General features: G+C 49.2%; 1 protein-coding gene across 1 annotated transcript in view; it reads left to right on the forward strand.

Annotated features, from left to right (window-relative positions):
* Positions 1-26,832, forward strand: part of lef1 (lymphoid enhancer-binding factor 1) — a 172,117-nt gene that overhangs the window by 106,631 nt on the left and 38,654 nt on the right. The window contains exons 9-10 of the mRNA XM_070866057.1: positions 318-425; positions 4,756-4,804. Coding sequence (XP_070722158.1) covers positions 318-425; positions 4,756-4,804 — 157 coding nt within the window. The remainder of the gene's footprint in view (positions 1-317; positions 426-4,755; positions 4,805-26,832) is intronic.

Genomic DNA, 26,832 nt, shown 5'->3' on the forward strand with positions numbered 1-26,832 from the left:
TTTACGTCCACCTGAGAAAGCAGACGGGGCCTTGGTTTAACTTCTCATCCTCAGGTGGGACGTTTAACGGGGGAGAGGGGATTGAGCCACAATTGGCGAATGTCAAGACTTAGCCCCCTTATGTGTGAACAGGATATATCGTGATTGAATGTCAAGTTCATATATCTGTAATTGTACTGATTTATTTTCAGCAAGGAAATTATTTCTTTCAAAGCTAGAATGAACTGTAGTCACCCATTTCTAACCACTTGCTCTCTGGTCATTTCCCTCAACTGGATGATTGAGTAATCCCCGCCTATGTTTTCTCCTCATTACAGTGGCATGCTTTGACTCGTGAAGAGCAAGCAAAGTACTATGAACTGGCTCGAAAGGAGCGGCAACTCCACATGCAGCTGTACCCCGGCTGGTCTGCGCGCGATAACTATGTGAGTTTCTTGTCTTTCTACCCGGGTTCCTGAAAGGGTCCTTCTGCCTCGCTTTTATCCCTTTGGGCTGGATTTTCAGTTGGAGACTTCTTCGGGCGCTAATGACGGTGGGGTGGTAAATTTTGGGCCAGGAAGTGGTTTGCGACTCCATCCACAAAATTCCTCATCTGGGCCCTGAGTGTGGGGCGGGGCACTAAGGGAGGCATTACACAGCTCTCTTAGGGCGCTAGGCCGGCTGAGCATGGGAAAATCACGAGCTAAAGAGCCGGCCTAGCACTCTTAAGAGCGGCTACCCTGTAGGAAGAAATAATCGGGACACAAAATACGGAAAACATTCCCGATATATTACCGACCCCAATCCTCGATAAATCGCAAAAAGAAAACAACCAAAAAAAACGATCGCACTTCCCTCATCCGGGGCGCTAACAGAGGCTGAATCAAAACAAAAATACAGCCCTTCATCCTTTTATTATAAGTGGGAGCTTACAGCTCATACAGAAAAGAATTTGCGCACATTTCCAGCTTGAAATAACTTCCGCCTCCCAAGAGGGGAAAAGGATTGTTAGCCCCATGAGCACAACCACTGCACGTTAATAAGGAAAACTCTCCTGTTGAAATGCATTAGGCTCAAACCAATAGGTTGACTGTAAATGTGAGGTTCACGCAACTCAGAGACTGCTGTGTCGTCTTTTTTTTAATGGGTTGGTGATCGGTATTGTTTGATCTTTTTTTTCGCTACTTACTTAAATCGTTGGTCATTATGATATCATGCGACGTAGCAGCTGTGAGTATTTGCAGCAAGTGCAGGTGGTATCTTGCAAGGTCTCCAAGCAATTGCTTCCCCCGAAAAAATTGTTTTAATTAGCATGCATGAAACTGGTAAAGAGTGAGCCTTGCTTCAAGGGTACGGTGTTGGCGGAAAAGTGTCCGGGCAAACCGTTCCTATGGGAGGGAGATAGAGACGTGGGTCCTTTTGGTCACTGTCACGTCACGAGCAGGATAAGGTGTTGCAATGGGATTGGCGTGTGTTTGCAAACAAATGGTGAAAGCGTTGCCAAATACCAGGGTAACTGCCCTCCTCAACGCTCGGGCGGCTATAGATCAACGAGGAAGAAAGTCGGGTGGTTGCTACAACAGGACTATCCCCCCAGCGAGTTTCAGGAATTGAAGACAAAAAATTGCTCTTTTGTGAAGGTGCTGCTAATCCTAGTTATTGGACATGGAGCGCAAATCTTTCCGTACAAGAATGAGAGGTGATCTTATTGAAACATATAAGATACCGAGAGGGCTCGACAGGGTAGATGCTGAGAGAATGTTTCCACTTGTGGGGGAATCTAGAACTAGGGGTTATAGTTTAAGAATAAGGGGTCGTCCATTTAGAACTGAGATGAGGAAAAATTTCTTCTCTCAGAGGGTCATAGATCTGTCGAATTCTCTGCCCCAGGGAGTTGTGGAGGCTGGGTCATTGAATATATTTAAGGTGGAGATAAATAGATTTTTGAACGATAAGGGAGTGAAGGGTTATGGGAAGCGGGCAGGAAAGTGGAGCTGAGTCCATGATCAGGTCAGCCATGATCTGAGGGTCGAGGGGCCAATGACCTCCTCCTGCTCCTATTTCTCATGTTCCTGTTCCTTCCCCAGTTTTCTCCAGTCCTTCTCTCCTAAGCCATTGCCTCCTTACTCAGCTGTGGCTCCGTGCGATAGGTATCCTCACTTACCTCGTCCTAGTGGCCAGTTATTGACATGAGGGCTTTGGGCAGCTGTATTGGCAGGCTGTCCAATCACAGGGCGGAGATCAGAGTCCCACCCGACATTAACACATGTAGCGACTGAGAGCAAGAACTTGTTGGATATTTCCCCTTGGCAAGCCATGGATCATGAGGCCAGTTGGGGTGACCCCGGGCACCTCAACTGACCTCACGCCCCTTCTCGCACCCCAACTGACCTCACGCCCCTTCTCGCACCCCAACTGGCCTCATGGTCCTAGTCATCATCATAGGTGGTCCCTCGAACGAGGATGACTTGCTTCCACATGAGTTCACAGATGTTTCAATGAAGGAGCCGATATTCCAGTCCTGAACTCCAGTTGAAGGGGTGGAAGATGCCTGTGCGTGGATTTTTTTAACGTGTGGTGACCGTTGCACATCAGCCACCACACGGTCTTGACAGAGCTCGGCCTTTATCCAGTGGCAAGGGTTAACCAGGATGACTGGAAACCTGCTATGCTGCACGGACACATATCTCAGTGTGGGCTGGCCCGTGCTGCCCCTGGACCCTCGGCTCTTCTGGGCCCCGTACCATCATTCGCCACACCTCCATCGCGATCTCTCGCTGCTCCTCCGCCACAAAACATTCGCCACACCTTCGCCACGATCTCTTGTCGCTCCTCTGCCACGATCTCTCGCCGCACCTCCGCCGCGATCTCTCACCTACGAGCAACCCAACTGGGACCAAGCAGGGATTGAACCTGGTTCCATTGCCGGTGTGTGCATGATCCAGCTGCTCATTGCTCCAACTAGCTGAGCTGCTTGGGAGTGCAGCAAATCTTTGCCACGCAATCTGAGACTCCTGTTCATTTCTATCCAAGTTCAGATGCTCCGTTTCGTTCCAGTTTTGTCCAACTGATTCCAGATGAATTTTGACTTCAGCGTCACTCCGACAAATGTTACAAAATTACAGAGTGCAGAACTGAACCCAGCACATAAAGGAGCGATTGAAAGAAAAATCAAATAAAGTTATTTGACTATGTCCTTGCGGTGTCTACCAGAGCCTCGTAAAAATTGCATTCTTGTATTAAATTACAGGCAAAAAGCACACAAAAGGGGAGGTTAGTGTTTTAGACAGGTAGGATTGCAAGGGCACTTCTTTATCCTTTGCCCAGATTGAGTCACACACCCCCTACCTCATTGTGAGGTTGTGAATAGACTCTCTGTTACAAAGCTATTGGTCCTTGGCTCCTGATGTCTTCATGTCATTTGTTACAGTACCTTCACTGTAATCTGAGTCTTGTTACAAAACACACCAGGCGCTGAGAGCCTGTTTTATACTGAGGGTAGCTAGCTTTGCTTGCATCTGGGTTTTTTTTCTCAGTGACTGGAGCTCCAAACTCCAGTGATTCTCTGCCTGCCTTAAGACTGAATTTGAGCGTGCAAGTTCTGCACGTGTGGGTGCTCTCCCAATAGTTGAACTTTCACTTGCCTTTATCCAGTTTCCTCATGAGTTTGTTTTTTTGCCTTAAGAACATAAGAAATAGGAGCAGGAGTAGACCATTCGGCCCTTCGAGCCTGCTCCGCCATTTAATACGATCAGGTCCACTTCCCTGCCCGCTCCCCATAACCCCTTATTCCCTTATCAGTTAAGAAACTGTCTACTTATGTCTTAAATTTATTCAATGGCCCGGCTTCCACAGCTCTCTGAGGCAGCGAATTCCACAGATTTACAACCCTCTGAGAGGGTTTTTATTGGCGTGAATCACCCAGGACAGACACATTGGCGGGAATACTAACTCCCAGGCGGGGAAAGCGACCGAGCGGGCGACTAGCCCATCCGGGAGCGGCGGGGGGGAGGTCTGAATGCTTTCACGGCCAAGCCTCTCTAAAGATGCCACCGGACGACTTCCCTCTCACGACGGGAGGGAGGCCGACGGGAAGTGGCGTAAAGTGGGCCGGTGTGTGTGGAAGGGTGGAGGTCAGCGGGTCAAGAGTCCGATGCTTCCCTCGCGGTTACTCCCGATCCCCCTGGCCCCACAAAGGAGAGGTTCTAATCTTCGGCCTTCAGACCGGGTTCTGGGCAACCGCTGTGGGCTTCCTGCCGACCTCCTGGTTAAGATGGCGATGGGGTCCTAGTGACATTAATAGGACCCCAATTTGCATAAGTCTGTGAGGTTCCTGCCTGACTCAAGACGGGCTATCCCCGTACGCCTGAAAAATGAGGCACGTTAAAATTGGAAGAGAGACGGTATTCAGTGCCCGCTTCATTTCCGCTGTTCCCGCACACCCACTTTCTGCCGGCTAAGGGGTGTTAAAATTCCCGCTATTTTATCTTTGAGGCTTTGTCCACATGGTTCAGAAACAACGGTGATATTTACGGGTGAAATTGGCCTTTGGCAGTCGAGCGAAAGGGGGCGGTAACGAACCGAGAACGGAGGCGATAATCTGACGGGGGTCTATGATGGGCGGCCCGACTCACTATCGCCCGTGTTGCACCCCCCCCCCCCCCCAAGGCCAATCTCACCCCCACTTGTTTCCTGCGGGGTTCGTTTGCAATACTGTTCCGATATACGTCAATACCTGATCTATAAAATATCTTGAATTTGTTTCAAATGTTGAAGGGAAAGAAGAAGAAGAGGAAACGTGAAAAGATGCAGGAAACCACCTCAGGTAAGAAATGAAAGAAAATTATCGCCAGAAATTGCAGCTGGTGTGAACGACATCTCACAGCTCACTGTGGATCCAGCATGAAGCTTGTCTTTCACACAGCGCTGCGATCTGCCGGATTTAACTGTTTCTCACCATATCCAATTACAGGGCCAACTCGGCCCGATCACATTGGGAAAGGGTTTTCCGAAGCGACTGTTAGACCCCTCCCCCTCCCCCTCTACTTCCCACACCTAATGGGCTGGGATAAAAGGGCAACGCTTAGAATGTGGGGCATTGTGACCTCAGTAACTCTTAGCTGAAGCGTTCATAATTGATATGCTCCAACTTGTAACTAAACACTGGTGTGTTATGTTGATGGTACCTGGTGGTGTGTCAGCCTGAAACCTCGGCAGTGAATCCCTGAAATGTTGTGCTGATTTAAGTGGAAGAACATGCAGAATTGTCCCTTTAGTTACTGCATTCACATAACTTGGCTTGGCGCATTCTAAGTTTTGCAACTGAACTGTTGTTACGGCTTCTGGATTCGATGTGACTGTCCAGTGTTGACTTGAGACTGCTCAGCAAACTGCTTTTAAATTGTACTTTGATTCTTTAAAAAAAAACAGTAAACCATTGCACTGAAAATAGTGAGTATTGGGTTTTTATAGTCAGTGATTCGATAGGATGCAACCCGACCCATCATGGCTAATTGGAAGCCAATAGATTTCACTCAACCCAGATGATTGAGCTTTTCACTGCAGTCCGTTTCCCTGGTGTAATGTATGCACCTGTGAATATACTCACAGGTTTGTAGAGCTGTTGCGTTCAGCCCGACTGCCTGCCTCTCTTCCGCGGTTACATCTGAGCCAGGGTGTCCCTGGAGATGGAGCACGCGGTGTCCACCGGTACGCTCGCGGCTTTCCGCGAGAGGTGGGCGCCGGAGGGACTGGAGTGCATCATCACCCCCGGCAACCAAATTTTAATTTGATTTTATTTGTTTTAAAGTTTAATTTGTTTTAATTGCCGAGGTTTTTAGTGTCCCCTTCCCCTTTTATAGGGGGCACTTGTAAACTTTATGATTTTATTGCCCAAAAATAAATCACAAAAAAACCCCCAAAAAAGTAAAAAAAAAAAAAATGGGCATTTGAAAAGTGGCTGGAGTGTTTCCCAGATTGGGGGGCACTTGATTTAATGTTTATTTTGTCTCTCCCCACCACCCCCCCCCACCCCAAAAGAGTTGTAGAGCTGTTGGGGGCAGTTAAGTGTCTGGAGTGTCCCCCAGATTGGGGGGCACTTGATCTAATGTCTATTTTGTTCCCCCCCCCAAAAGAGTTGTAGAGCTGTTGCGTTCAGCCCGACGGCCTGCCTCTCTTCTGTGGTTACATCCGAGCCAGGGTGTCCCTGGAGATGGAGCACGCGGTGTCCACCGGTACGCTGACGGCCCTCCGCGAGAGGTGGGCACCGGAGGGACGGGAGTGCATCATCACCCCCAGCAACCAAATTTTAATTTGATCTTAATGTCTAAAGTTTAATTTATTTAAGTTTGTCGGTTTTAGTGCCCCCCGCCGCCTTTTAGCCAGGGCACTTGTATAATTTGTAGTTTTAGTGCCCTCAAAAAAAAACCAAGGGAGGCACTTGAAAAGTTTTTGGAGTGTGCCCCCTCCTTTAATCAGGGGGCACTTGTTTAAAGTATTACAACAAAATAGTTGTAGAGCTGTTGCGTTCAGCCCGACTGCCTGCCTCTCTTCTGCAGTTACATCCGAGCCAGGGTGTCCCTGCAGATGGAGCAAGTGGTGTTCACCGGTACGCTCGCAGCCTTCCGCGAGAGGTGGGCGCCAGAGGGACTGGAGTGCATCATCAACCCTGGCAACCAAATTTTAATTTGATGGTTTACGGTTCACTTAAAGTTTTATTATTAATTTGTGGGCTCTAGTGTCCCTTTAAAAAAGGAGGCACTCGGCTTTATCTGTTTACCCCAAATAGTTGTAGAGCTGTTGCATTGTGAGTGGCTCAGCCAATCACGTGATGCTCATCAGACTCAATAAAACCCCAGCCGGTTGGGTTTAGGTCATCCACGATGAGGCATGCAGTTGTGAGCCTGGTGGATGAACTGGGTAATATGTAGTGTGATTGTAAAACCTTTGTTAATAAACCAACTAGTTCTTAATAGCAATGTGTTGCTACGAATTCTTAAGCGAAGGACCAATGAAGCAAATACATTAGACCTGGGTTGAGTAAATTTTTGGTTCCCCGGTGGAGTGCGGTCACTACATTGCTGTTTTGGAAAATGGAGAATGGGGAAGAACATAGTTGTACTTCTGACTAGATAACCATCAGAGTGCCTTCATTGACGATGGCTGTGGCGATGACTCTGGAACGGACCATTTGTACAACTCGTGCCGGAGGATGTGCATTACTACTCGTGTGTGGATTTGGACGGGGGAGCAGGCAGACTGTTTATAGTTTGTTCCCCACGCAACAAGTGAAATGGAAGATAATTCGCCAGCGGAACTCCTTATTGGAGCTGTGCGTTGTCTTTAACTTGGCACAGACTCTGGTCTCAGCAGTGAAAGGCAGCACTTACAGCAGGGTGCAGGGATGGGTTGGGGGTTGGGGGGTGGTTGCGGCGGGCAGGGGAGTTTATCACACCAAAACAGGAAGGTTGGGTTCGGGTCAGATTATAATATTTAAAAATCTGAACCCCAAGTCCAACCCGCCTACGTCGAGGTTTTACGGAGGCGGGACAAGAAGCAAGCAGCCAACCCGTTACCAGAAGGTGGCTTGGCAATGTAAGTAGCCTCTGATTTAACCTGCTTTGGGCGGCTGGGTTGAGGAAACCCAGCAGCTGAAGCGAGGACAGCTTCAGGGAGAAGGTGAGAGCTTTTTCAATACTGCTTGTGGGACAGGAGCAGGAGTCCTTCCCCTGGCCCTCAAGCTCCCACCCCCCCCCACTCCTCCCAATACAAAGGCCCATAGAAACATAGCAGTCGTAGGCCATTCGGCCCTTTGAGCCTGCACCGCCATTCAATATGATCATGGCTGATCCTCTATCTCAACACCATATTCCTGCTTTTTCCCCATACCCCTTGATGCCTTTTGTGTCTAGAAATCTATCTATCTCCCTCTTAAATATATTCAGTGACTTGGCCTCCACAGTCTTCTGTGGTAGGGAATTCCACAGGTTCACCACCCTCTGAATGAAGACATTTCTCCCCATCTCAGTCCTAAATTTCCTACCCCGTATCGTGAGATTGTGACCCCTTGTTCTAGATGTCCCAGCCAGGGGAAACATCCTCCCTGCATCCAGTCTGTCCAACCCAGTCAGAATTTTATATGTTTCAATGGACTCCCCACCACACCGGGATCGAATCCCCATCCATCCGCCCTTTGCCCCCAGATCATATCCCAAACCCCCAGGATCAGAGATCAGACCCCCCCCCCCTCCCCCGAGCTCGTGGATTGGGCCTACCTGGTCCTGCAGCCTGCTCCCCGCACGACAGGAAACTTTGTTTATCAATTCACGGCCCGCTCCTGACCCGTTTACAGGGGGGAAAGGGACAGTAGTGAGTCTAACCTTGTCCCCCGCTAGCTTTTCCCCCTGTTGATATTCAGTCAGACCCTGAGGTCGGAGGTCAGTGCTCCCAAGATGAAAGTCCAGTCCATACAACACTCATTGTGCGTGCACTGGACCACCTTTAAAAAGAATTACACTATCAGCTTCATTAGTTTTGCCTCTCTAATTTCTGTGCATCTATTTATAACCAAAATAATATTACTTTATGGTATGTTATTTAGTGATATATTTATGCAGGATAATCCCATTTAGTTAGGCAATTATGAACATAAGACTCCTTTGGCAATATTACAAGAAAGGCGATTGTAAGACAATTAAAAAAAAGAACACGCAATAATAGAGATATTGGGCTTAATTTTCACTAGCAATGGCATGAAAGACTTACATTTATATAGCGCCTTTCACGACCATTAGACATATCAAAGCGCTTTACAGCCAATGAAAGTCAACTTTTTGGAGTATAGTCACTGTTGTAATGTGTGAAATGCTGCAGTCAATTTGCGCGCAGCAAGCTCCCACAAACAGCCATGTGATAATGACCAGATAATCTGTTTTTGTTCTGTTGATTGAGGGATAAATATTTGCCAGGACACCAGGGATAACTGCCCCTCTCTTCTTCGAAATAGTGCCATGGGATCTTTTACGTCCGCCTGAGAGAGCAGACGGGACCTCAGTTTAACGTCTTATCCAAAAGACGGCACCTCCGACAGTACAGCGCTCCCTCAGCACTGCACTGACAGAAATGGTGGCTCAAAGGTGGAGCCACTCTTGTCCCTCAACGCAGACACCTCGTAAGCAAGCTGTGCCTTTGTTCCACTAAGTTTGAATAAATATCCATTGACAATCCTATGCTATCTCCGACCCAACAACCTTCCGAGATCTCTGCTCTCCTCCAGTTCCGGCCTCTTGCCCGAACTCTGCCCGATTTCCAACGCTCCACAATTGGCTACTGAGGCCTTAAGCTCTGAACTCCCTCCCTAAACCTCCACCTCTCTACCTCTCTTTCCTCTTTAAAGACACTCCTCGAAAATCTGTCCTAATATCTCCTAATGTGTCTCGGTGCCAAATCTTGTTTGATAATGCTCCTATGAAGTGCCTTGGTTCATTTTACTATGTTAAAGGCGCTATATAAATGCAAGTTGGTTGTTGCGGCTGGGTGATAGAGAAGAAAAAAACTTGCAACATATCATATTTTTAGGACAGACTACCCCAAAGCATTTCGCAGCTACTGTATTGTTTTTGAAGGACAGTCATTCTTACACAGCCACTTGAGCAGATCAAGATCTCAGTTTCGATTGAGGAAGGAATGCTGGCTGTAATAAGAACGTAAGAAATAGGAGCAGGAGTAAGCCATTTGACCCCTCGAACCCTCTCTGCCATTTAATAAGATCATGGCTGATCTGATTCTGGACTCAGCTCCACTTCCCTGCCCGCCCCCCCGATAATCCTTTATTCCCGTATTGCTCAAAAATCTGTCTATCTCCACCTTAAATATATTAAATGATCCAGCCTCTACAGCTCTCTGGGGTAGAGAAATTTACAATCCTCTGAGAGAAGAAATTCCTCCTCCTCTCAGTTTTAAATAGGCGGCCCCTTATTCTGAGACTATGCCCCCTAGTTTAAGTTGCCCCTATGAGTGGAAACACCTCTCTGCATCCACCTTGTCGAGCCCCCTCATTATCTTATATGTTTCGATAAGATCACCTCTCATTCTTCTGAACTCCAATGAGTATCGTCCCAACTCACACAACCTATTTTCATAAGTCAACACCCTCATCTCCGGAATCATTGGAATGTATTTGCTTCATGGGTTCTTTGTTTAAGAATTCATAGCAACACATTGCTATTAACAACTAGTCGTTTTATCAGTAAAAGGTTTAACAATCGCACTACACATTACCAGTTCATCCACCAGGCTCACAACCACCTGTCTCATCGTGGATCCCCGAACCCAACTGGTTGGGGTTTTATTGAGTCTTGTGAACATCACGTGACTGGCTAAGCCACTCCCAACTCAGCAGCTGTACAAACCTGTGAGCATACTCACAGGTGCATACATTACACTGGCTAGGACAACGCTCTTGTCATCTTCAAACTTTGTCAGTGGATCTTTTGCGCCCACCTAGCCAGGGAGATAGGGCCTCGGTTTGAGGTCTCATCCAAAAGTTGGCATTTCAAACAGTTCAGTACTGCACTGAAGTATCTAGCTAGATTATGTGTTAATGTTTTGGAGAAGGACTTGAACCCATAACCTTCTGACTCACAGGCAAGAGTGCTACAACTGAGTCAAGCCAACAGATATTAATAAGATCATCAAATTATCCACAAAAGGAAGGGGATAACTTTATCATGACCCATCCTCGAGTAGTGTGTCTCCTGGTCAAAAAGGTTGGTTTTAAGGAGTGTGTTAATAGAGGAGAGAGAGGCAGGGAGGTTTAGGGATGGAATGAAAACACGGCCGCCAATAATGGGACAAAGTACGTGGGAGATTCAGAAACGGCCAGAGTTGAAGCAATGCAAAGATCTTAGAGGGTTGTAGGGCCAGAGCAGGTTATAGAGATAGGGAGGGGCAAGGCCATGGAGGGATTTTAGATAAAAGGATGAGAATTTTAAAATTGAGGTGTTGGTGGTCCTTGAGCACATGGATGATGGGTGAACAGGACTCGGTTAGGATGTGGACAGAACCGTTTTGGATGACCTTAAGCTTGTGGAGGGTGGAAGATGGGAGGCCAGTCAGGAGAACATTGGAACAGTCGAGTATGGAGGTAACAAAAGCGTGGGTGGGGGTTTCAGCAATAGCGGGGATGGGGCAGAGGCGGGGACGGGCGGTATGGATTTGTGGTGAAGAGGATATTGATTCAGAAGCTCAGCTCAAATAGGAAGTCGGTTCTATGGGAGGGGGAGGGGGGGATGTGATATATTCACAGAGCACAGCACACACAGCTTCCGAACATGGCAGGCAGCTCTCTCGGCATTCTCCGGAATCTGCCTGGTTCTGTTTATTATTAACCCTGCACTTGCAGTACACAAGACGTCCACATCCACAGTGTGGCGCTACAAACATTACAAGCTTACAGACATTACACTTCTCCCTCCTTAATGAAGAAGTTATTATAACAAACATCATACATAACTTTCATATTTATACGTAACACAGGATATAAACTTATTTTTTTCCATATTTACAAATTTAACTTTACCACTGGTTTTCTGTTTCGAAGAGGATACCTTCGCTCTCGAACAGAACCTTCCAAACATGGTGTTGATTTCACATTCATTCGAGGCTCATCCTGAGGAACGTTTTCCTCCACAGAATTTCCTTGATTTTCATTTGAATTCACTCTAACTTCAGGCTCTTTGTTTTCCTGACTCGGACTCGGACTTTCATTCTGATTCTCTCCTGGATTTGTTTCCAGTACGTTGGATTTAGGATTTGCTACTAGTGTATCAAAACTATCTGATGAGTCAGAAATAATTGAATCATTCCCACCTTCAACTCCTTCCATGTCTGCAGGTAAAATATGATCAATATGAACAAACCTAACCTATCCATTATCAAATATCTTTACCAAATATGTGCAAGGACCACATATCTTTACCACTCGTCCTGGTAACCACTTTAACCATTTATGGTGATGGTTCTTCACTCTCACCTTCTGGTTTAATTTCACACTTCTCTTTTTTACTCTACCTTTATCATGATTCTCTTTCTGTCCTAATTGTGTCTCTTCTACGGACTGTGCCAAATTTGGCTTAAACAACGAGAATCTGGTTCGTGGCTGTCGTTTGAGAAACAACTCTGCTGGTGTTCTACCAGTAGTTGTATGAGGAGTATTTCGATATGTAATCAAAAAATTAGCCAATTTGTGATCCAATTACAATTGTCGTTTTCTTGGATTTGGATCTAACATTTGTTTTATGAGGACACGTTTTACAATTTGTACAGTGCGCTCTGCTACACCATTCGAAGCAGGGTGGTATGGTGGAATCTTGGTATGTTTCACACCATTTTTGCTCGTGAATTGTGCAAATTCTTCTGAACGAAATTGTGGTCCATTATCTGAAACAATCTCTTCAGGGAGGCCAAATGAAGAAAATAATTTTCGTAAACTGTCCAATGTTTTACTTGTTGTTATTTTCCACATTGGAAACACCTCAACCCACTTCGAATGGCTATCAATCACAATGAACAATTGTTGTCCTTCTAACTCAGCAAAATCAATATGTAGCCTTTGCCACACCCTGGGAGGCCATTTCCATGGCTGTAATGGTACTGGTGGTGGTTGCTTGCTTACCGATTGACATGTCGTACACTGACTGACGATGTACTCTATATCTTTATCAAGATCTGGCCACCATAAATAACTGCGTGCAAAACTCTTGGTCAAGCACATTCCCAGGTACTGGTCATGGAGGTCTCCAAATAATTTGGACCTGAATTTATTTGGCATAACCACTCTTGCACCCCACATGATACAATCTTTATCTACTGATAATTCATTCCTACGAATGAAGAATGGATGTGTATCTTTGTCTGTTACCTGGTTTGGCCATCCATTTGCAATATAATCATACACCTTTGACATCACTGGGTCACGTTTGGTTGCTCTACCAATCTCTTCAGCTGTGACTGGCAGTTCATCAATATATGAAAAATAAAACACTTCTTCCCTATCGGGTGTAACTTGTGACGGGGAAGGCAATCTAGACATTGCATCAGCATTACTGTGATCAGCTGATCGTCTGTATTCAATATCATATGTATATGTTGACAAAATCAAAGCCCATCTCTGCAGTTGATGTTGGAACTGGGGACTTTGGATGCAGGATTGCTGTTAGGGGCTTATGGTCCATAACGATGGTAAACTTACGACCATACAAGTATTTGTGAAACTTCTTGACCCCAAAAATTAATGCCAAAGCTTCCCTTTCAATTTGCGCATAATTACTCTCACTGGCACTGAGAGTGCGTGAAGCAAAAGCAATTGGTCTCTCCTCCCTACTACTTAATACATGAGTGATGACTGCCCCAACTCCATACGGAGAGGCATCACATGCTAGCTTAATCTCTTTAGATATGTCATAGTGAACTAACATGGTGCTCTCTACCAATTTGCTTTTACACTCCTTGAATGCTGTATTGCATTCTTTTGACCACTTCCAATGGACTTGTTTTTTCAAAAGTTCATTCAGTGGATGTAATACTGTAGCCAAATTTGGTAGGAACTTCCCATAATAGTTCAAAAGACCCAAGAATGAACAAAGTTCAGTGACATTCCTGGGAATGGGTGCATTTCTAATTGCATCCAATTTTTCCATGGTTGGATGTAAACCATCTTTGTCTACTCTGTACCCTAAGTACTCCACTGGTTTTTAAATAACTCACACTTACGAGCAGACACTCGTACTCTGTGCTTCTCTAGCCATTTGAGGACTTCATTCAATATGTTATTATGAATTTGCCTATTTGGTGCTGAAATTAGTATGCCATCCAAATAACATACTACCCCTTCAATACCTTGCAAAATATGGTTCATCACCCCTTGGAATATGGCAGGTGCGGAAGACACTCCAAATGGTAGCCTATTAAATTGATGTAGGCCTAGATGAATATTTATAGTCAAACATGACTTGGACTCCTCATCTAGTTCAAGCTGCAAGTAGGCATTTGTAAGATCCAGTTTTGAGCAGATCTGACCACCTGTCAGTGTTGTGAACAAATCTTCTATATTCGGCAATGTATTGGGGACATTACCCTCTGGAACCTGGTTTACGGTTACTTTTTAATCACCACACAATTTTACCTTACCATCAGACTTAGGTACAACAACAATGGGTGTAGCCCAATTACATCGATCTGTCTTACAAATAATGTTCTCAGTCTCTAGTCTTTTGAGTTCTTGCTCAACTTTCTCCTTGAGTGCATATGGTACGGAACGTGGCTTGTAGTAAACCGGTCTAGCGTCCTTCTGTACCCTGACACTCGCCTTGAAGCCTTGGATCGGACTGCTCGTTTCACAAAACACCTTCGGATACTTCTTGATCACCTCAGTCGTTGATGAAAATCTCGCTTCCACATAGAAAATCTTACTCCAATCCAATTTCTTCCTAGTAAGGCAGATTTGTCTCCTTTCACTACTATTAGAGGCAAGTTCTGAAATTGATCTTTATATTTCACCGGTACGGTGATACGACCTATGACAGGAATTTTCTCTCCCGAGTAGCCTCGCAGTTCTATCTTGGATTTCTCCAGTTGAAAATCATGCAATTTGTCGAGGTACAGTGACTCCAGTACTACACTCACGGATGCACCGTGTCGATTTCCATTGGTATCTTGAATCCCGCAACATCTATGTGGATTTTGAAGCTTTCTGAATCGCTGTCCGTTAACCTCGTGCTCCTGATGACGTGTAACTCTAACATCTCCTCATCCTGTTGTTGTTCTTCCATGCTATGTAGTCTCTTGGGATTTCTACTCATAGCTTTGAATGCTGGTTTATCCTTCAGTCGGCATGCCTTCGCAAGATGCCTAGTCTTTCTGCAGAAGAAACACTCTGCCTTCACGTATGGACAACTTTGAGAAATGTGTTGTCCCAGGCGCCTATAGCACGACTTTGACGCTCTGGTAGAATTTCCAGTTTCTGAGACTTTCGGCAATGCCCATCTTTAACTTTGAACCTGCAGGTGATTTATCTCGGTTGACTGACAATCGTAATTATTATTTAATTCTCGGGAATATTGTTCGGCCATGCTCATCGACCTCGCTGTCTAACAAGCAAACTCAAAAGTCAAGTCATCCGTCGTCAATAACTTCCTTCTGATCGCATCATTTTTCACCCTGTAATGCTCGGTTTTGAAAGTTTCCAAAATTACAGTGCATTGATAGCTTTTTTAATGCTACGATGTAATCACTGATACTTTCATAAGCCTTTTGATTCCGAATCCCGAAACGATAGCTTTCAGCAATTTCTAATGGTTTGGGATTTTAGTGCTGCTCCAGCTTCGTTAAAATTTCTTTAAGCGTTGTGTCCTTTGGCTCGTCCGGCACAAGCAGATTTACAAGGGTTTCGTATAATGTCGGACACGTCTCCGATAAGAAGATCGCTTTCTTACGTTCCAACACAGCCCGATTCTGGACTGCATTGTCTGGAACTTCGATTATGTTATTTGCAGTGAAATACATTTCTAGCCGTTCCACATATGCTTTAAAACGTTCCCGGTCGTGTCTATATTCTCCCAAATGTCCCAATACACTGCCATTTCAATCTGTAGCTGTTCACACCGTGTGCTGTATTTTACCTCGGATTTTGTAGCTTTTTTCCAAAGACAGAAACTTCCAAAGTCTCTCTATCGGCTGGCTGCATCGTTCACCAACAAAATTTAAGCTTTAAATCATCTGAAAAATCCCATCCTCGTCGCCAAATGTGATATATTCACAGAGCACAGCACACACAGCTTCCTAACATGGCAGGCTGCTCTCTTGGAAGTCTCCAGAATCTGCCTGGTTCTGTTTATTATTAACCCTGCACTTGCAATACACAATACGTCCACATCCACAGTGTGGAGCTACAAACATTGCAAGCTTACAGACATTACAGGGGAGATGCTCAGCTGGAGCCAATGGTGGGCTGGCTCACTGCTGTTTTGTGCAGACGGTAGGAGCATTTGGGAGGAACTTTTGGGACCTTTCTTTGAGTGACCTCTAGCCGTCCCTTTAAGGATCACTGGTTATGACGCTGAAGACCCAGAAATACCAATCGGAGCACGCATATTGCAAACTCCGGCTAGGCCAAACAAATTCAGGGTTCCAGTCTGAAACAGGCTCAAGGGCCTTATTTCAATATTGAAATGAAGCCTGCTCTCAAATTTCAGGCAGTCGCCAGGGCTGCTTTTAAAAAAAAAGGCCCTTGACCAATTTAGCAGGAAGGCCCGTACAGCTTGGGCACGGACCGCAGTCCTGCTTCGTTGGTTATCAGTGCGCCCATAGCAGGGGCTCACAACGATGTCGCATTTAGACCCCAAGAGCTATTGAAGACACAGCTGCCCGAAAGCAACTCTTGAAACATATTTACCTTGTTTGGTTCAAGACACGTTAAAAAAAATCTAATAAAGAAAATTACCTTATTTGACACTTGGCAGAGCTCTGCTTCCAACAAGTCATATTCTCCAGGACTGTTCAGTCACCTAAGAACTCACTTTTACAGTGGAAGCAAGTCTTCCTCGATTTCGAGGGACTGCCTATGATGATGATATTCTCTGGCGGAGAAATTCGGTTGCACCTCGGTTGGGGCGGTGTCCCGGGCGGAGCGGTACGTTTTGCACCGGCAAATGGTTTGCGTCTGCCGCTGCAAAATCCACCAGCTGGGCCCGGAGTTTGGAGCTCAGCGCTAAGGGAGGCGTTCCACACCTCTCCTTTGGGGTGCTAGGCCGGCTGGGCCACTTAAATTCCCGAGCTAAACAGCCGGCCTCGGAGCGCCCTAAGAGAAGCTTCCGTGGAGCCAACAAAACCCGAAAAAAACCCCGCCACAAACGTTCCCAATTCATTACTGACGCGATCCCAACATAAATCGCAAAAAAACACCCCAGCCACACTTACCTGAAGTTGACATTTCGTCAGTCGCTTCGGCCGGGACAGGTTGGAACGGCAGCTTTCACTGGCATTCCCACTGGGGTGCACTAGGGGGCGCTACGGAGCGGGCGTGATCCAAATATCGCGCCGGTGTCGCAACCAGAGGCATTGCACACCGGCTCGGCTTTGCCAAGTGTGCCGCTGGGAAGCAGGAAGACGGCCGGCCGGCCGGGTGCAAGTGCTTTCCGCCGCCATTGCCGCCTCTCTGGGGCGCTAAGAGAGGCGACAAGAGACCGAAAATCTTGCCCCGATCATTTTTGAAATATTCAGCTATCTCCCCCCCCCACTGTATATCATCCTTTGTGTTAAGACCTGGGCAGCTGCCAAAATTCTGCAAGTGTACCCGCTGGAGGCAGTGACTGACGGGCTGGCTACAAAGTTCCAGCTCCTGCAAAGGGCCAGTGAGAAAAGGTGCAAAGCTAAGCGAGCATACTTTTCTCAGCGAACTCTCTGCCTGCCCTCAGCTCAACCACCATCATCATAGGCGGTCCCTCGAAGCGAGGATGACTTGCTTCCACGCCGAAAAGGGATGAGTTCACAGGTGTTTCAATGAAGGACCTAATATTCCAGATCCCGAAACACATGTTGGAAGGGTGGAAGATGCCTATGTGTGAATCTTTTTAACGTGGGGTGGCTGTTGCACACCAGCCACCACACGGTCTTGACAGAGCTAGGTCTTGGTCCAGTGGCAAGGATTACCCAAGACCAACTGGAGACCTGCTCTGCTGCACGGACCTAGTGCGCGCACATATCACAGTGTGGGCTGGGCCCGTGCTGCCCCTGGGCCCTCGCCTCTTCTGGGCCCCGAACTCCCGCCTCTCCTGGGCCCCGATCACATCCCTCTACGGACTCTTGCCGCTCCTTCGCCCGGACCTCGCCGCTCCTGCTGTACCTGCCCGCACTGCAGTCAGCCGTCGCCCTCCTGCAGCAGCACGCGTTGCTCCCTGCAGTGGCTATGCTCCCGCACGCTGCCCCCTCCAATGGCCCCGGCCTGCTGAACCGCAGCCCAACCACGCGCCCGTGTCACCAGAACATACTTCGCTGTTAAATTTAAAACTGCCAAATCATATAAAAGTTAGCTAAAACATGTTTCATTGACACACGGCATTACTTTCTGCGGCGGGGATTCTCCCGATCGCTGGCCATAACTTTGAGGGAGAATTCATGGAAAAATGGGGGAGCCGCCACGGAAATTCAACCCCGCTCTGCAAAGATTCTGCTGTCGTGTGTACACCTTCTGTTTTTGGCTCTGTACAGTTTCCTCCACGTCAGGCTTCTCACCCGTCGCCCCATTTGTCACTTTGCTGTTTGCTCAGCTGCATCTCTTGTCGGCTGTGACGCAGTGGGTAGCACCCTCGCCTCTGAGTCAGAGGGTGTGGGTTCAAGTCCCACTCCAGAGACTTGGCGCACGCAATCCAGGCTGACATGCCCAGTGCCGTACTGAGGGAGCGCTGCACTGTCGAAAGTGCCGTCTTTCGGATGAGATGTTAAACCACATCTTTCTCTTTGATTCGGTGTTCATCCTGTGATGCGCCGTGGGATGTCTTACTGCAATAAAGGCGCTGCATAAATGCAAGTTGGTGTTGTTATGTGGGGGGAATGTTGATACAGGCCCAATTGGCGCTCACAGCTCACCTGAATCATTCTGATGACGCCCAAGAGCGAATTCTTCGGATCTTGCTGTCTGTCGCTGGAATTGATCCCGGTTTGTGGCTCGAAAGAATTTAGGCCCCATTTTATCTTTGGGCTGACGGAGCTCCCCCACTTGACTTTTATCGGGTGGGCAGGGCTGGAAAACTGATCAGTGATGCGTGCCGCTGTATCTTATCCCCCCCCATCACCCCTTGCCCCGATTTCCTGCTGCCTAGTCCCAGAGGGGAAATGCATTGTAACTCGATCCAAATCCGGAAACTATCAACCTCCGCCTTACTTCACGCGATTTGCATCTCATGAACGATGGGCAGAAAGAGGCCCATTAGACCCAAGCGGCCAGTGTTCACTCAAGGGCACATCTCCGTGGAAGGTGTCTCGGCCAAAAACAGCCATTTTCCTGCCTCTGCTCCCTCCATCCCATGCCCAGGTCCCACTGCCCCTCCCCTCTCGCCCCCCCGTGTCCAATTCTCACCGCGCCCCCTCCCACGTGTCCAGTTCCCACTGCCCTCTCCCCTTCCCCTGTGTCCAGTTCCCACTGCCCCCCCGTGTCCAGTTCCCACTGCCTCCCCGTGTCCAGTTCCCATAGCCCCCCGTGTCCAGTTCCCACTGCCCCCCCGTGTCCAGTTCCCACTGCCCCCCCCATGTCCAGTTCCCACTGCCCCCACAGTGTCCAGTTCCCACTTCCCCCGCGTCCAGTTCCCACCGCGCCTCCTCCCCTGCGTCCAGTTCCCACTGCCCCCCCCGTGTCCAGTTCCCACTGCCCCCCCCCGTGTCCAGTTCCCACTGCCCCCCCCGTGTCCAGTTCTCATAGCCCCCCGTGTCCAGTTCCCATAGCACCCCCGTGTCCAGTTCCCACTGCTCCCCGCGCCCCCTCCCTTGCGTCCAGTTCCTACTGCCCCCCCGTGTCCAGTTCCCACTGTCCCCCCGTGTCCAGTTCCCACTGCCCCCCCCGTGTCCAGTTCCCATAGCCCCCCCGTGTCCAGTTCCCACTGTCCCCCCGTGTCCAGTTCCCACTGCCCCACCGTGTCCAGTTCCCATAGCCCTCCCACGCGTCCAGTTCCCATAGCCCCCTCCCCTGCGTCCAGTTCCTACTGCCCCCCCGTGTCCAGTTCCCACTGCCCCCCCACGTCCAGTTCCCACAGCGCCCCCTCCCCTGCGTCCAGTTCCTACTGCCCCCCCCCGTGTCCAGTTCCCACTGTCCTCCCGTGTCCAGTTCCCACTGCCCCCCCGTGTCCAGTTCCCACTGCCCCCCCGTGTCCAGTTCCCACTGCCCCCCCGCGTCCAGTTCCCACCGCGCCCCCTCCCCTGCGTCCAGTTCCCACTGCCCCCCTGTGTCCAGTTCCCACTGCCCCCCCGTGTCCAGTTCCCATAGCCCCCCGTGTCCAGTTCCCATAGCTCCCCCGTGTCCAGTTCCCACTGCCCCCCACCCGTGTCCAGTTCCCATAGCCCCCCATGTCCAGTTCCTATAGCTCCCCCGTGTCCAGTTCCCACTGCCCCCCCATGTCCAGTTCCCATAGCCCCCCGTGTCCAGTTCCCATAGCTCCCCCGTGTCCAGTTCCCACTGCCCCCCTGTGTCCAGTTCCCATAGCCCCCCGTGTCCATTTCCCACTGACCCCCGGGTCCAGTTCCCATAGCCTCCCGTGTCCAGTTCCCACTGCCCCCCCGTGTCCAGTTCCCATAGCCCCCCGTGTCCATTTCCCACTGACCCCCGGGTCCAGTTCCCATAGCCTCCCGTGTCCAGTTCCCACTGCCCCCCTGTGTCCAGTTCCCATAGCCCCCCGTGTCCATTTCCCACTGACCCCCGGGTCCAGTTCCCATAGCCTCCCGTGTCCAGTTCCCACTGCCCCCCCGTGTCCAGTTCCCACTGCCCCCCCGTGTCCAATTCCCATTGTTCGCCGTGTCCAGTTCCCACTGCCCCCTTGTGCCCAGTTCCCATAGCCCCCCGTGTCCAGTTCCCACTGCCCCCCCCCCGTGTCCAGTTCCCATTGTCCCCCCATGTCCAGTTCCCACTGCCCCCCTGTGTCCAGTTCCCATAGACCCCATGTCCAGTTCCCACTGCCCCCCTGTGTCCAGTTCCCATCGCCCCCCGTGTCCAGTTCCCACTGCCCCCCTGTGTCCAGTTCCCACTGCCCCCTGCGTCCAGTTCCCACCGCGCCCCCTCCCCTGCGTCCAGTTCCCACTGCCCCCCCGTGTCCAGTTCCCACTGCCCTCCCGTGTCCAGTTCCCACTGCCCCCCCGTGTCCATTTCCCACTGCCCCCCCGTGTCTAGTTCCCACTGCCCCCTTGTGTCCAGTTCCCATAGCTCCACATGTCCAGTTCCCACTGCCCCCCTCCCGTGTCCAGTTCCCATTGTCCCCCCCGTGTCCAGTTCCTATAGCCCCCCGTGTTCAGTTCCCACTGCCCCCCCGTGTCCAGTTCCCATAGCCCCCCCATGTCCAGTTCCCACTGCCCCCCCTCGCCCCCCCCCCCTCCACCCAAGGCGGGCTCACCAGCACAGGCAACAATCCTACCAGCAGAGCTCCCCCCCAGCACCCCCACCTGCCAGAAATGACTGAAATTCGGCTGACCCTGGATGAATCAGTGGGGACAGCAGTAATTGCGGTGCACAGCGAGAAAGCCGATCGTGCTGACGTCTTGCTGCTTTTATCAGCCAGTCCCTCTGCCAACGAGACGCAGGCAGTTTCTTTGATGTGCAGATCACCGAGAGGCAGAAGCTTGGTTTCTAGATAAATATGACGGCCCTTTGAAGGAGAGTGGCTTATTTATTTTTAGACTTGATGCAGACATTATGGGCTGGAAGCTGGTCTGGGCCTGTTTCTGGGCAGCACGGGTCTGAACACAGAGTCCGGCCTGAAAATTGGGCCTCAGGCCTCACTTAAATATTCCGCCTGTTACTCCTCCTTGGCCCTTGGCCCGGATTGAATTTTGGGCCCCTCCGCCTCACTGGCAGCGATCCTGAGGTACGTCCTTGGGGCTGAGAGGGGGGAGGAAAGCACACGAGATGGTCCAATCTCCGACTCCTTGCTCCATATCCTATCCCCAACCTTGGGGTTCTGTTGAAACCCTGGGCTGAGCTTCAACCCACATCCAGCCCATTACCAAGACTTCCCAATCATTGTTGCCTCTGCCCCTACCTCTGGCTAACTGTCACAGAGACCCTCATAAGAACATAAGAATTAGGAGCAGGAGTAGGCCATTCGGCCCTTCTAGCCTGCTCCGCCAGTCAATATCATGGCTAATCTTCCACCTCAACTCCACTTACCTGCACTGTCCCCAGATCCCTTGATTCCCTTAATATCCAAAAGTCTATCGATCTCTGCCTTGAATATACTCAATGACTGAGCCTCCACAGCCCTCTGGGGTGGAGAATTCCAAAGATTCACCACCCTCTGAGTGAAGAAGTTTCTCCTCATCTCAGTCCTAAATGGCCGACCCCTTATTCTGAGACTGTGGCCCCTGGTTCTAGACTCCCCAGCCAGGGGGAAACATCCTCCCTGCATCTACCCTGTCAAGTCCTGTAAGAATTTTGTATGTTTCAATGAGATCACCTCTCATTCTTCTAAACTCTAGAGAATATAGGCCTAGTCTGCTCAATCTCTCCTCATAGAACAATCCCCCCATCCCAGGAATCAGTCTGGTGAACTTTGGTTGCACTCCCTCAATGGCAAGTATATCCTTCCTTAGGTAAGGAGATCAAAACTGTGCACAATACTCCAGGTGCGGTCTCACCAGGGCCCTATGTAATTACAGTAAGATATCTTTTTACTCTATACCCAAATCCTCTTGCAATAAAGGCCATCATACCATTTACTTTTTTAATTGCTTGCTGTATCAGCATGCTAACCTTCAGTGATTTGTGTACAAGGACACCCAGGTCCCTCTGAACACCAACATTTCCCAATCTCTCACCATATAAAAAATACTCCGTTTTTTCTATTTTTCCGACCTATCTCCGCCTATTCTGGCCTGTTGAACATCCCCGATTTTAATCGCTCCGCCATTGGTGGTCGTGCCTTCAGCTGCCTCGGTCCTAAGCTCTGGAATTCCCTTCCTAAACCTCTCTGTCTCCTTCCTCTGTTAAGAAACTCCTTAAAACCGAACTCTTCATCCAAGCTTTTGGTCATCTGCCCTAAAATCTTATATGGCTTGGTGTCAAATTTCGTTTTATTTGATAACACTCCTGTGAAGCAACTTGGGACGTTTTATTACTTTAAAGGCGCTATATAAATGTAAGTTGTTGATGGTTGTTTCTCCAATACATTCATTTCTTCTAATACACTCCACACTGGCCTCCACTCCCATCTGGAGCTACATCTTGTGCAAAGTCCCACCCACCAAATCCTCCCCAATCTGTGCCCACCCCCACTGGCTCAATGCATCGATTGCAAAATCCTTGCCCTTGTCTTCAAAGCCCTCCATGGCCTGGCCACTCCAGCCCTACACCCCTGCTATGTTCTCTGATCTCTGGTCTCCTGTGGGTTCCCATACCTGACACCACCCATACCTCTACCATTAGGGGCAGCTAGCTTGCCCCTCCACTCTATAACTTTTTCCCTAAGAAAGAAAGACTTGCATTTATATAGCACCTTTCACGACCACCGGATATCTCACAGCGCTTTACTGCCAATGAAATGCTTTTGGAGTGTAGTCACTGTTGGAATGTGGAAAACGCAGCAGCCAATTTGCGCACAGCAAGCTCCCACAAACAGCAATGTGCTAATCAATTTAGTGATGTTGATTGAGGGCTAAAAATTGGCCCAGGACCTCAGGGATAACTCCCCTGCCCTTCTTTGAAATAGTGCCATAGGATCTTTTACATCCACCTGAGAGAGCAGACTTGGTCTCAGTTTAACATCTTATCTGAAAGATGGCACCTCTGACACTGCAGCACTCCCTCAGCACTGCACTGCAGTGTCAGCCTAGATTTTTGTGCTCAAGTCTCTGGTGTGGGACTGGAACCCACAACCTTCTGACTTAGAGGCGAGAGTGGTACCCACTGAACCACAGCTGGCACATATGACCCTACGCTCCTCTGCCTTGCTCCGTCCTCCCCGTCTTCAAAAGCCTCCTTGAAACCTACCTGCTTGGGTCTGATGCCCAACTGTGTAGTACCTTTGGGACCTTTTGCTATGTTAAAGGCGCAATGTAAATATAAGCTGTTGGACCTGTACTGCGAGATTCTTGCTGTGTTTTCCTGCTTCATTGTCTAAGTATCATATTTGTTCATAAAAGACTTGGGGGCTGAAATTGCGCATCGCCCCGCTTGTGGGGGTAACCGAGACGAGGCGGGACGTCCTGCGCCCAGCGCGGAAGTTCTGCCTTGGCCATGAGATTGGGGCTACCGGCCCGGTGAGAAAGCGAAGAGCAATGTCGCTCTCGGGGGGGGGGGGGGGGGGGGGGGGTACTGAGGCGGTAAGCCGCCAATGTCGCAGTGCTACGCGGCTTCTCCACGCAGTGCTGACGCGAGCACAGCGCCCCCTCTGTCCGTTAAAGGGGATGGCACGCTGGCAGCGCGGCAAGGGGTTTCGAGGGGTCTCCCCTAGGGCCACCAGGGATGTGGGCTGCCATGGCCGTACCATCGCGGCACGGACCCCACGGAAGAAAATAACGGAAGGCGGGCCCGCTAAGTCGGTCGACAGGTCAAAATGCCGCTGAGCACTTCCCCTTTAAATTTCGTCCCGCGAGCGGAGTGCGGCCCGGTTCACGACCCACAAGGCTGGTGCTGACATCGCCCACGGTGGCCTCACAGGGCGCTGCTCTATATCCAACGTGGGGCACTGCACATGGCGATGGTATAATCAGCGGAGGTGTAGCGGCCCGGGGGCGTTACCGGTTCTGTGCCTCCGCTAACTCCTGCGCAATTTTGGAGGAACTGGTAGTGCCCCCCCCCCCTCCCGGTGAATAATTGTTTGCACCCCGTGCTAACGGGAGCGGCAAACCATGCTAATTTCTCCCCCTTGCATTTTTGTAGTGCCTTTCATGACCTCAGGACATCCCAAGATGCTTGACAGTCAATGAAGTACTTTCAAAGTGTATCCGCTGTTATAATGCGCGAAACATGGCAGACAATTTGCGCACAGCAAGATTGCACAAACAGCGATGAGATAATGATCAGATAAGCTGCATGTTTTTCGAGGGATACATATTGGGCTGGGGAACAGGAGCGCTCCCCTGCTCTTCCTCAAAATAGTCCTTTTATGCCCACCTGAGAGGGCAGACCGGGCTTCAGTTTAATATCTCATCGGAAAAGGCGTTATAACAAACGCATTAGTCTTCTCCTGACTGTACCGTGTCTCTAACCAGCAGTGTGGTTATTTATCGCCTTTTGCATCAGGCAGGAGACCACCATGGTCGGTTCACATGGTCTCGGTCGTGCTTCCCCCCCTCCATCTTCATCCTACCATTATTGGCCGTGCCATCAGGCACTTCCCTCTCTAAGGACCTCACTTATTCATCTCCCTCCTTCCGTAAAAACCACCTTTACGCCCAAGCTTTTGCTCAACCCCCCCGCCTCCCCTCCCCTCCTAATATCTCCTTCAGTGGCTCAACGCCCATTTGATTTTCTTTGTTTTTTTGTGCCTCTGCGATGCGCCTTTTGAGCCTGTCCGTGACTTTTCCTCCTGCCCGGACGGACCATGATGGGGATTGGTGATGAGGATTTGGAGCAGCGACAGAGTCGGATCTGAACCATTGTGGTTGTTTTTTGTTTTAGTTTTTTGTTTTGTCAACATTTTAAACTGGAAGAGCGTTGGTGTCAGTTAAACGCTATTTTCTCAAAATGTTACTGCTCTGGTGATATGTCTAATAGTTGGCACGCTGCTGTCGTCCTACTGTGGCAAATGTATGCAGATCCCAATAGCTGCGGTGGATTTAGGATTAGCGGAATTAGTTCCCTGTAGCAGTAAGCAACTCGCCTCCCTGTATTAGCACGGGCACAGATAAAATATCTTTGTCTCTTTATTCATGCCCCATGCAGACTGTAACACGGAGTTTAGTAATGCAGATCTCTCCTCCCACTTGGCACTCTTCTCTGGGTTCCCCCATTTTTATTTCCTCCTCCCATTTTCGGAGCCCGTGCAGTCCGATTACTTTGAGGTGCATGTGCTCCTTATGCTAGCTTCAACCCTCCCCTCAAACGACATGTTAAACCCCCCCTTCCCCCCCCAGCAAACTGGTGATAACCGCACTCGGTTTTGGTTTCTGATACGCGTCTGTAAAGTGTGTAAAACGCCAGAATGTCCATTTATTTGGCTGCCAGGCATACATTCTACATTACAACTTGCAAGACAGTTCAGTCTATCGGAGCAGCACGGCATAGTGTTACATCTCTAAATACTGTGCCCCCGCTGTTTGTAACGTGCCAATGAGACAGTGGGTTTGGGGGAGTGCGGGGGGGGGCGGGGGGCGCGGTTGGAGAAGGAAAATTGATTGTTTTTTTGGTATTGCAACAGCGTACGTCTTGTGTGCAGATAGGAGAACTCAAAGCTGCTTAAGTGTCAGTGAGCATGTTGAAGTGAGTCTGTACCGCAGTCTCGGGTGTTTACAGTTAGATCAGGCAGCTGATAAAGTCGTCTTGAACTCACAGCCCAACGACCACAGCCTCCATCGCTACAGCGCCAGTAAACATGATCCGCTGTGGTAGCAATGCTGCTGAGGTGCACTTCTAGGAAGGTGCGCGCTGATCTTAACAGGCTCCGAACCTCCGCATTCGCAGAACGCAGGCCAGCTCATGCACAGATAACACGGCTGATGACGTTTCTGTTTATGTTCTCTGGTGCCCTGCAAAGCGGTGAGCACATGTCTCAAAGTCCTCTCGTAAAAGCTGCTTTTCAAAATGCCATTGGTTAGCTACGGCGGAGCTGGATAAATGACAGATGTTTTGAGGCTGTAAAGGGTTTGTTGACATGACCGTTTTGTTTTTAGCCTGACAACTTAACGCTTTAAAGTTCCAGTAACTGGGCTAGAAATTCACCAGCCTGTCGATATTTGTTTCTTAACGTCACTTTCGTTAAAAAAAAATAAAAAGTCATCATTTTTTTAACGGGGTCAATTTGGCCAAAAAATACGCCTGGCGATAAAAATCGGTGTTGCTGGAGGATTGGTCTTGGAAACCGCCGTCCTCGCTAACTTTACCGCGAGGCCGATATCGCCAAAAATACAGGGGAGAAAACACACAAAGAAATTCCAAAAATT

Source organism: Pristiophorus japonicus, chromosome 2 (assembly GCF_044704955.1).
Source record: "Pristiophorus japonicus isolate sPriJap1 chromosome 2, sPriJap1.hap1, whole genome shotgun sequence".
Classification (NCBI taxonomy): Eukaryota; Metazoa; Chordata; class Chondrichthyes; family Pristiophoridae; genus Pristiophorus; species Pristiophorus japonicus.